Source organism: Centroberyx affinis, unplaced genomic scaffold (assembly GCF_046629955.1).
Source record: "Centroberyx affinis isolate AG114_WGS23_722 - 3 ecotype Tasmania unplaced genomic scaffold, CSIRO-AGI_Caff_v1 ptg000112l_1, whole genome shotgun sequence".
Classification (NCBI taxonomy): Eukaryota; Metazoa; Chordata; class Actinopteri; order Beryciformes; family Berycidae; genus Centroberyx; species Centroberyx affinis.
Window position 1 is genome coordinate 401127 of NW_027278814.1, and position 11497 is coordinate 412623.

Genomic DNA, 11497 nt, shown 5'->3' on the forward strand with positions numbered 1-11497 from the left:
CAACAGAACTTATCTAACCCATGTTGGATTGATTGGGGAATTTAAATCAATGGATTGGCGTTCAAATCGTTTGGTAATATTATCGCTCCAGGAGGGCTAGGGGTAAGAGAGAGCGCGCGTCCCTGTGTGAGAGACAGGAGAGAGGGAGAGAGACAGGGGGAGAGGGTGGGGAGGGTGGGACAGGGGAACATATATCCTTTCAGCTATGGAGCTCACCATGGAGAATCTTGGGAACCTTCACAGCGTCTCCTCGCACTCGCAGGCGGGGGACCTCATGAGCTCTCCGCACGCGCGGCCGTCGCCGTCCCCCAGCTCCTCTCACCGGAATCTGGTCTCGCACGCCCCCGGCGCGCGGTCAGCCATGGTGTCCAGCATGGCCTCGATCCTGGAGGGCTCCGGCGGGGACTACCGGACAGACCCGTCCGCGCTGTCCGGCCACCTCCACCCGTCTATCAGTATGTGTGAGTCCGGGATGAGCCTCAGCAACACTTACACCACGCTGACGCCCCTGCAGCATCTACCTCCGATATCCACCGTCTCGGATAAGTTCCACCACCCTCACCCGCACTCCCACCACCACGCTGCCGCCCATCAGCGACTCTCCGCCGGCAACGTCAGCGGTAGTTTCACGCTCATGCGGGACGACCACCGGGGGCTCGCATCCATGGGGAATCTGTACAGTCACTACCCCAAAGAGATGTCCGTGTCCGGAATGGGTCACGGCTCGCTCTCCCCGCTGTCCAACGGGCTGGGCTCTTTGCACAACTCCCAGCAGCCGCTCTCCGCTTACGGTCCGAGCGCTCACCTCTCCACCGACGCCAAGATGCTCTCTCCGGTGTCGGGCTTTGAATCCCACGCCTCCATGCTGTCCCGGAGCGACCAGGAGCACCTGGCCAGGAGTTTAGGGGGGCACGGCCACGGCATGATTTCCAACCTCAACGGCATGCACCACCACCCCCACAGTCACCTCCACTCCCAGGCTAACGGCGCGGTGATGCTGGGGGACCGGGAGAGGCACGGTCCCGGAGCCAGCCAGGGAGCAGCGGGGTCCGGCATCCAGGCGGAGGAAATCAACACAAAGGAAGTGGCTCAGAGGATAACGGCCGAGTTGAAGCGGTACTCTATCCCCCAGGCCATATTCGCCCAGAGGATCTTGTGCCGGTCCCAGGGAACCCTCTCTGACCTGCTGCGGAACCCCAAACCCTGGAGTAAGCTCAAGTCGGGCCGGGAGACCTTCAGGAGGATGTGGAAGTGGCTGCAGGAGCCCGAGTTTCAGCGGATGTCTGCTCTTCGGCTGGCCGGTAAGATATGATCCATTCATTATTTTATTTATTTTTTCAAGTCTGGGCTAAGATTTTCCGATTAAACAGTTAAAGTTAAAGGGCCGGGTTTAATAGCGTAGTCATCATTCACCGTGATGAATTAGAAGTCTGAGCAATCCAAATTAAAAACAGGCGCGCCTAAACTCGCAGGCCTAAAAGATTCAGCACCAAAGACAGCTCAACTGGCTGAACCACAGGCGCGCAGAGGCACACTACACCTGGCTTCATCGCTCAAATGAATGCTATCGTTATTTCCTAAAAGGCGACACAACATGAAACAAATGCAGATTGTTTATAGGGAGTAAACGAGTCTAACTGTAGATATTTTGGAGTTTTAGAAATCAAGGGAATGGGATTGTTTTGGGCGTGTTTATTTGCGTTTACGCGGGTTGTAGACTCAATTTTCAGGTCTATATTTTTGATCGACACGTAGCAAATCGTCATGGATTCACAATAAACCTAGGAAAAGCTTACACGCCCTCCCCCTCTGCCTTTCTGTCTCTCTCTGTCCAGCTATAAACAGACAGACGTGGGGCTACTAGGCCAACTAGTTGCGCGGGAGAAGAAGGGTGACCCCTGGCTGCCTGATCAATACGCCAGTTCCCACTCTCCCTTTTAAATGTGGCACACGGATCAATACTCGTATCGGAGCTGAAAGACGCAATAACCGCACGGTCTCTCCGGCTTTTCATTTAGTACTCTGTAGTAAAAGCTCTAAATTTAGACCAGAGACAGGTACCTCAAATTCATTATTGGTGTATGCTCTTTACGCAGGCCCGTCGCTTCTTCAGCATGCTGTCAGAGTTGGGTTTTTCCAAACAGACCGCAAGAGCAAAATGTGAATGTGAAACATGAATTTAATAATAGTAGGTAGGGAGATATTAGGACATTAGGCGAGATACAACTTTTGAGACCCTGATTATGATACTGTAGGTCTACTGGAGCCCAAGAACGCAAATACTTCAGGGCAACCTTTGAAGTCTCGCTAAGCTCCATGGGAACTATTTTGATGAAGTGGATATGGCTAATATTGATTGCAGCAGGGATGGGGATTGGCAACAGGGACCAAATTAAACGGGATAATATAGTGGGTTTTAAGAAAAACATGAATCATGAAACAAATACTGAGGGTCATAATAATGGCAAAATTTCCATATGTTGTCTGTATCATGGTCTTTATGTGGTTATATTGTAGAAATAATAACAATCTGCTGCTATGACTCAGAGGGATACATCTCTGAACCAACAGCTGCTCTGCAAAACTACAGAAAAGCCTCAAAATAACTCTTTACTTTCACCTGCTTTGCAATTGGATAATGCAGTTCATCGCCGTTATAACAACATTTATGGACAACAACAGTGTTAGATTCTGCAGATTCACTACAATGTCTTCAAATGGGCTGATCAGATATAGGATAGATAGATAGATAGATAGATAGATAGATAGATAGATAGATAGATAAGGATTAGTAGCTGTGGCTGTGAGTGTCATTAATAGTGTAGCTCTGTCCTTTCAGTGTTTGCCTGGCTTTGCACATAGGAGATCAATAAGGCCGTTTCCCCTCCCCAACCCCCTTCTCTTCCTCTCCCTAGTGCTCTCCCTCTCTCTTTCTCTCTCACTCTCCCTCTCTCCCTCTCTGCAGCATATCACAATAATATCACTAATCATCCAACGGTAAGCATGGCAACAAGCAGGCAGGTTGTTTGGCTTCAGGAGATTTGAGCCACAAAACAAAAAACATTGACTGCAGGACAGGGGAACGGGGGGAAGGAGGGGGGGGGGGGGGGGGGGGGGGGGGGTGACAGAGGGAAAGCTGTTTCATAAAGTCAAACAATGCACACAGCCATTTTCCATTCTCTGGCCTGCCTCCCTGCTCCCTCGCCACACCGGCCTTTCTGAAGCCCATCAGACTCGCTCGTCCCATGAATGATTAAGATCAATCTGTTTCTTTTTATTTTTTCTGAGGAATCCAAATTGGCAAAATAGTAATGTACAAAAACTTCCGCGGGCCCCAACTAAGTGAAAAAAGAGCGTAAACAAAACTGAGATGTGGAAAAAGAGCTGGAAGAGCAGGGAGATGCCATTGATTGAGGGAGGGCTGGCAGGTTTGGGCTTTGTGTGAACAGCCAGATAGAGGCAGGGTAGTGAAAGGATCAATACCGACCTTAATAATTGATAAGTATAAGGGAGACGGAGGGGAGAGGGAAGAAAGAGAAAGGCTGAGAGTGGTGGTGTTAGCGCTTGTAACAGCATCTTCTGGGTAAGCAAAGTCAAATCTGTGGTTAACAGTTGAGCACCACACACCAGTTTCACAGCCTAAACACGTGCTCTGGAGTGTGTAAGTGTGGTTTTGAAGAATGTTGTTTACACCCCCAAACACACCCCAAAATATCAATAACACAGATCTGGCACATATAGACCCACAAGAATTTATTGTGTACATGATACAGGACTTATTTTCAGGGCTGGAAACTACTCATCAGAACGTATTTTTTACACAAGTCATTCTCACACGATGGGATTTGTAACAATGGGACTGCAATATTTCAAGTGAGATCCGGACGGGACGGCTGATACTCAACACAAAAACATCCCAGGATCAGAGACTAAAGAGCATCCTGCTGTAGACAAAAGAGCATCAGAGCATCCAGATGCCGATGGAGCTGTAGTAATGAGCGCTTTCTGCTCATGTCAGCAAATCCTCAAAGCAATCCAAGGTTGTGATGTCATTTGATTTTAAAGGTTGCTATGCTTTATGGGGTTTGTAATGCGTCTTTATGGAGGCATGCAAGCACATTTCACTGAGTGTGTGGGCGCGTACACATCTGTGTGTGTGTGTGTGCATGTGTGCCCACATGCACATGTGTGTGTGTGTGTGACTGGGTTATAGAGTGTGGCTGCACTATACATTGTTCAGGCTTATCTGACTCGCTCTGAATCGGTATTGATTTCCTCTCTTCTGCTCTCTTCGGCTCTCTCATTCTCTCTCCCTCCCTTCCTTCCTCCCTCCCATCCTCCCCTTCCACTCCTGGCTCTGTACCAGCATCAGCAAAGCAGATCCTTTGCCTTCCACCCTTATTTCATTTCTGCTCTCTGTGGTCATCTCTCTCTGTGCCAGACAGCACAAATATTGCATAGCCATTACTGGCACACTGCTATGGAATATTTTGACACTCAGGATGAACGAGAGAAGAAGCCCATGTGTTGTGACTTGCATAGGAAACCCTAGGCTCTGTAGTGCGGGACAGTCTGAACAGATAGATACAACTCATATGCCTTTGTACAAATTCTACAAAAACCTCTGGCTCATGATTTCACAACATACACTGGATGATTTTTTTTTACACTTACAGCCATCAAGCCCTCATTCTACTGAATTAACTGTGATAACATTTTAACACAAGACAACTACTCTGCAGATTAACAACCCAGAAAAACATAATGGTTTGGGTACAGAATGTAGACCTACTGTGTATGATAGTTTAAACAGGCATGTCTTTAATAAGGCTGGGTGGCAGAAAAAGAAATATGCTCTGACTGGTTAAAATCTTTTAATTTTCTTGCTATTGAGCATATTTAAATACATTCCTGTCTCATGATACAACACATAGATGATAGGTATCATATACATGTTGATAGGCAGACCCTAACCCTGTCATTTCTACTTTGGCCTAAATTGTTTTGATAAACTTTCATAAACACCCTCATGTCAGTTTGAGAAAGGCCTCCTGGTGCTGAACGGACAGTTCCCTCCGATCTTCCGAGGCTCGAGCAGCCGACTCTTTAGTTTTACACTTGCAAACACTAATAAAAGCCTTAAAGTGCGGATTAGTTTGATTATGTGAGGCCAAATTTATCGCACGTAACTTAATTATGTGTAGTAAGACCGTATCTCTTTCTCTCTCTCTCTCTCTCTCTCTGTGTGTGTGTGTGTGTGTGTGTGTGTTCGGAGGCATATTTCAGCGAGACCCTAAATCCTAGTCATAAAATTTCCTATTTATTTCATTATTAAAATAGCCGACAGGAGGAAAAAACGCAGACTCGCTTATACATTCTCAATTAAATTGAGGCAAAGGAAGGATTTTTTCTACCTATATTTAAAATGTCGTTTTTCCCCTTCACATTATAGGCAACAATTAGGCTACACACACAATGTGAGTAATCCTGTAGCAGGTCTATTATCTATAGGCACACATCTTATGTAGGCCTATTGCTTATTCCAGGCCGACATTGTTCTGGTTCCTAACAACTTAAAAGCTGCTATTCTATTATTTTTTCCCTCAGAAAACTTAAACTGAAAAATATAATTTTCCAATAGAAAAAGATAAAAGAGACATTGAGGTCCATATGACTGGAAAAGGAACACGTTTCCCAAAACCAGTTAATCGAGTTAATGAGCAGGAATGATAAAAAAACAAAAAAATTTGAAATGTAGGCCTATCTAAATAAATTATCACTGATAAATAAGGCTATTATATTTGATTGCTGCTTTTCATTGAGTGTTTTAATGCGTTCGGGAAATTTTCCTGACCTGAATACTGTAAACACTTCTCACTTTAACTTTTACCTTGGTGGCTCATTTTTAGCTTCGTTTGCATCGAGGAGCTTATTTTATGATCTTTCCCTTTGCCGTGGTGTTTTATAGGTCTAGGAAGACTATATAGGCCTAACTGTTCAAGATCAGCAACAAACCTTGGAAAAAGCCTATGCTCTCTGGAATTAAATGGATTTTTTAATTTCGAGTCATTTTTAGAGTAAAAAAACAGACATAAAAACAACAAAAATTAACAAAAAACAATAGAACAGTACTTTTTTTTTTTTTAAGTAGCGCAGGCCAGGCACACGTGTCATTCGGGCTTACAAACTGCATGAGCTATAGGCTATCTTGTCAGCCTGTATGTCTGATAGACTGTAAGCTGCCGATCACTTGTCCCAACAGGAGAACACGGGCTTTACGTTGACACATAAACGAAGGCTTCAAATAATCAATTCCCAATCACTTATAGCAGCTTATTGTACAATGAAAGGGACGGTTACCTAGCCTATATGCACCGTTGCTGTTTGTTGGGGGAACTCGGGCGTTTTACTTCACAGCAATGAACAGGGCTATAATATGATCAATATAATCAATAAGCGTACATCTAAGAGGTGTGACAGAGAGTGATTGACGCAAACTGTTTCTCGCCTGCAGTAGTCCGTCCAGGGCGGGAGAGGGCCCGTCTCACCGCACACAAAGCCCGATCTCGTCCGTCCGTCCAGGCGTCGACTAGCAGCACGGTGCGGTTAGTTCACCGTCTGCCCCTCATGCCCCATCTGTACCTGCAGAGCACGCACGCACACACACACACGCACACACACACACACACACACACACACACAGACATACATACACACACACACACGCACACACACGCACAAACACAAACACAAACACACACACACACACGCACAAACACAAACATACACACACACACACACACACGCACAAACACACGCAGAGACAGAGAAAAAGACACACACAAACACACACGCACGCACACACTAATACACTAATGCAGGCAATTTCAGTGAAAATTATCATTTTGATATAGACAGGGAAGTAGTGCGAGGTAAACCCACTTTTTTATTTGAGGAAAAGAGTTAACTCACCTTTTTAGACTGATATACATTTTTACATTATAAATTCATAGTTCAGTAAGTAGTATCAAATTGATTAAAGTTTAAAGTTATGTTAGGATAGGGTGTCTTAAGGAAAAAAATTTGCTTTGCTGCAACTATAATTGATTTTTGTCTATGTTGGCGGCTGCTTGCCTTGTGATGATCCCCGGCTGGAAGTCCTATTTTACCCACCTTTTTATTTACCACCACATCTACTGTGTGCAGATGACAGGTCTTTAAGTGCAACTCACATCCACTTATTGGCTTTCATCTCTGTTTAATCTTACGAACATACCTTGAGGACATCTAGCTGCCATCTGAGGATCTCATGTTACCCTCTCCACGCTCCACGTCTCCACACATATGAGGCGGAGTGTCTTCAAAACGAAATCCTGCTCTTATCCCTAACCAGTGTTATCCAACCCCTAACCCAGTGGAAACACAACACACAGCACTAAACATCAATTCATTTTATTAGTGAATGATGGCTATGGCTAATGCACAAATCCTGCAATACGAATAACACTGTTGTCCAACCCTCAGTAATGTTTTTATTTGCCAGGCTCCAAAGCCATTACCTATCATGCTAAGCCCTAGATGCCTATCAGACAATCACACGTATTGCATAGGAAAGTCAAAGTTAAGCACCTATAATTCTAGCGACCACCTGCTGCCCTTCTCATCTTCATGTGTACGTGCGCAGTGGAAATGTGGGAATGGTGGTCAGTCACAGAAAGAGAAAGTGGCTGCAGAAAATAACAGCCACTCAGGGAAAAAAAAACAGGAGGGTGGCTCTTAAAGGAGGCACAAGTACAACTTAACATTCTGTACAGCTAGTAAGTTAATCTGTGGATCAACAAGAGGTCAAGATTAAGCAAAGTGGCAGGTGCCTGATACCTTTAGCATCATTGACATCAGGACACATGGAAGAGATGAAACGAGAAAGTGCCACTTGAGACTACTGAGCCTCAACGCTTGTCTCTTCTGAAAAGCCCATTTGGTAATGAGGCAACTAAAGATAGCCTGTAACGGTTTGGTCCGTGTCTCTGGAGAGGTCAGTTTAATGAGCAGCCCCCTCTCTTCGCTCCCTGCGGTCCTATTCATTGCTGCGGAAGGGAATTTTCAGGAGGCCAACGGAGTCTCATTTGGAATGGACCTATTGATTATCTGCAATATGTATTGACCGGGCCCAGGCCTCGTACTAACTCCTTGGTTCCAGTGGCTCACTTGGTTAGGGGATGGTGGCTTGTTGTTGCCACAGGCAGGTTTGCCTCCAAGCGGAAGAGTTGCATGTGAGCTGATGGAGGACAAACAGAGTGGTGTTGGCATTGTAAAATGGCCGGTAGCACAAGTTGTTCGAAAACAGGCATTACATATTAAATTATCACTATATTAGCACTAGCATTCAGTCATTACATTAGGGAGTATTGAGTTTGGTTCGAGACAGCACTTAGAGAGCCGGGAGGAGATTCTGGCATGGCTGGGCCTGAACCAATTGAATAAACGTTCCATGAAATGGTTCTGAAGTGCGGATCAATCAATATGGGGACTATCAATCTGAGGGCAAATTAAAACAATTGAGAACAACAACAAGAGGCAAACAGTTGAAGAAGTCTAGAAGGGATGGACTGATGTATCTTTGGCCAAAGAGGAAAGGCTGTGAGCTTCTTCTGCCAAGCTAGAGACAAAGGAGAGCAACAGTGACAGAACTATACATTTTGCTCAGAGGAAAAAATATCTTGTAATATACAAAACACAAAACAACATTAACAATGGCAATTCAAACACCACACACACACACACACACACACACACACACACACACACACACACACACACACACACACACACACACACACACACACACACACACATGCATGCATGCAGGCACCCACACATATGCTCACATGCGCACACACGCACATGTGCATACACATGCATTCATATTGATCTCCCCCTCACAGTCAAATCTGTTTACTGCTGTTGTCTAAACCTGCTGTAAAGTCATCAATCATTTGCATACACCACCTCCACACTGCAGCCAGCCTTATTCGTTCCCTCCCTCCTTCCCTCCTCTCCTCTCCTCTCCTCTTTTCCTCCCTGCCTCCTTCTCACCTCCCTCACCTCCCTCACATGTGCACAAACATACTCTCACAGTATCCTTCCTCAGGACTGGGATAGGCTAGATATTATCCCTCTCTTAGTTTCTTCACCCAACAATAGCACACACGCACGCCCACAGACGCCCACATGCACGCGCGTCGACTCGCACACGCGTCTTTTTTTTTTTTTTTTTTTTAATAGTCAGTGACATGTTATGAGAGACATTCCTTTGTCCTCCTCGGGGCTCTCAGACTGGAGGACTGCCACTCTATTCCGCCACATCTCTTTTGTTCTTCCAGAGATAAACAATTTCTTCTCCAGCTGTCTGTCACATGCGCGCTCCCGTGCAATACTCCCCACCGTTAGTGGACGCGCGCGCACGCCACACACACGCACACACACACACACACACACACACACACACACACACACACACACACACACACACACCTCGGTCTCGCGGATCGATGAGGATCGATCGGGTGGGGAAGGGAGCCCTGATTACTGGACCACGTGTTCGGGAGAAAACCGCGGAAAATCGATCATTGCAGCTTTTTAGGGCAGCAGAACAGAACAGACTCCCTCCAGTCTCCACAACTAGAGCCCACAGCCTAACGGTGCATCCAGGCACGGTAGGCTGGACCGCTCTCCATCCGTGGTGTAGCCCGTTTTCTTTTCTAGCATTTCACGGTCCTCTATGTAGGCCAAGGGTTTCCAAAGTTTATCATTTCAACGACACAGATGCGAATCAGACAACAGACCCCATTTAATTTAAGATTTTATCCCACATATCCCCTTTTCTGAGAAGATTTTTATTATTAGATGTGAGATAGAAAAGAATTAGGCCTACACAATTGTTCACATTGGGCTCATAGTTGGGGAAAATAACAGTGGAGAGCGTGAGACCTATAATCTAACGCCTCATCCTCCTACATACTGTCTGGATGAAATAACAGCAATAGTGAATTGAATAATGAACTAAACTATCTTTCATTGTGCTGAAGACCCCCCAGGACCCTTAAGGACCCTTAAGGGGCCCCGCACCCCACTTTGGGAACCACTGGTTCAGGCTAGGTTTCACTCAGGCTAACATCTTTTGAAAATGCAATTACATGGATTAGAAATCTGGACAATTTTGACTTCAACCAACTGGCTTGTCAGCAGCTTGACTTTCAGAAAGACGTTTTAATCTGGCCTTTTCCACTCCCTGATAGTTTCCCTTGCTGGACCCTGACCAACTGCTTTCCTTTCCTCCTTTCGACTTTTCCATTCTTTCTTTTTCCTCCATTGACATGTAGCATTTTAATTTGTTCATTTCATCTCCAAATTTGCGCCTTTTTCCCATATAATACACTGACAATAGTCTGAACCAAGCACATTCAACTGAGCTGTTACAACTCCCATCTCCACCAACACAAACACACACACACACACACGCACACACACACACACACGCACACACACACACGCACACGCACACACACACACACCTGCCCTCATCCTCTTTTAACCTTATGCTTTCACACTCTGATTTGCCTGATAGCCATTTTAATTGTCATCCTTGTGTTGTCTAGCATCTCCCTTTTTGTCATCTATTGGAGTCCAAAGCATTCAGAGAGCCGCATCCTGCCTTTACATTGTGACCTGCTTTATTTCTTTACACCTTTATTCTCTGCATTGTGTATTGTGTATTCTGTATAATGACAGGACCACAGAATGTTTCAGTGGGAATAAACCCTTTTCTCTCTTTATCTGTCCTCCTTCTCCCCTACCCCCGATTCCCTCCTTCCACCCCTCTCTCTCTCTCCAGCATGTAAACGCAAGGAGCAGGACCAGGGACGCGAGCGCAACCCGCTGCCAAAGAAGCAGCGACTGGTCTTCACCGACCTGCAGCGTCGCACCCTGGTAGCCATCTTCAGAGAGAACCGCCGCCCGTCCAAGGAGATGCAGCTCACCATCTCTCAGCAGCTGGGCTTGGAGCTTTCCACCGTCTCCAACTTCTTCATGAACTCACGCCGCCGCTGCCAAGACCGCTGGGCCACGGAGGAGCACAGCCACAGTGTGCACGGCCATGGTCATGTGCACACTCCTCACGGAAACAGCAACAACAACAACAACAACAACAACAACGCCAATGCCTCACCGATTCAACCCGGCCCTTCCTCTGCGACCACTTTCTCCAAGGCCTGAGGTTGAAGGGATGGTCGGATGGATGCGTGGAGGAGGGAGGGGGCATAATTTCCTCTAAAGTGGCGGGTGCCAGCCCCGACCCTGCAGAGCTACAGGGTGTGTAGCCATTTTGCTCCAGACCATTTTGCTACAGATCTGATTCACCTGCTCAAAGTCCTGGTGACTGTTGACTTGCGCAGGTGAATCAGATGCTCTCAATGCTCCATGTGTTTTCTTTTACTTA

At 46.2% G+C, this 11497-nt stretch overlaps 1 protein-coding gene across 2 annotated transcripts; it reads left to right on the forward strand.

Moving 5' to 3' along the window:
- The first annotated feature begins 205 nt into the window (after positions 1-205).
- Positions 206-11274, forward strand: LOC139650630 (one cut domain family member 2-like). Of its 2 annotated transcripts, XM_071527366.1 has the most exons (3): positions 206-1301; positions 10895-11138; positions 11220-11274. In XM_071527366.1, the coding sequence occupies exons 1-3, from the start codon at positions 206-208 to the stop codon at positions 11272-11274; spliced, it is 1395 nt and encodes a 464-aa protein (XP_071383467.1). The 2 variants fall into 2 exon arrangements, with proteins under 2 accessions (XP_071383467.1, XP_071383459.1); XM_071527358.1 differs by having other exon boundaries at positions 10895-11274.
- Positions 11275-11497: the final 223 nt, after the last annotated feature.

Bases quoted from the DNA above. Each gene is read 5' to 3' on its own strand.
- LOC139650630 (XM_071527358.1), top strand. From the start codon at position 206: ATGGAGCTCACCATGGAGAATCTTGGGAACCTTCACAGCGTCTCCTCG. The intron at 1,302-10,894 runs GTAAGATATGAT...CTCTCTCTCCAG, and splicing joins GTCTGCTCTTCGGCTGGCCG to CATGTAAACGCAAGGAGCAG.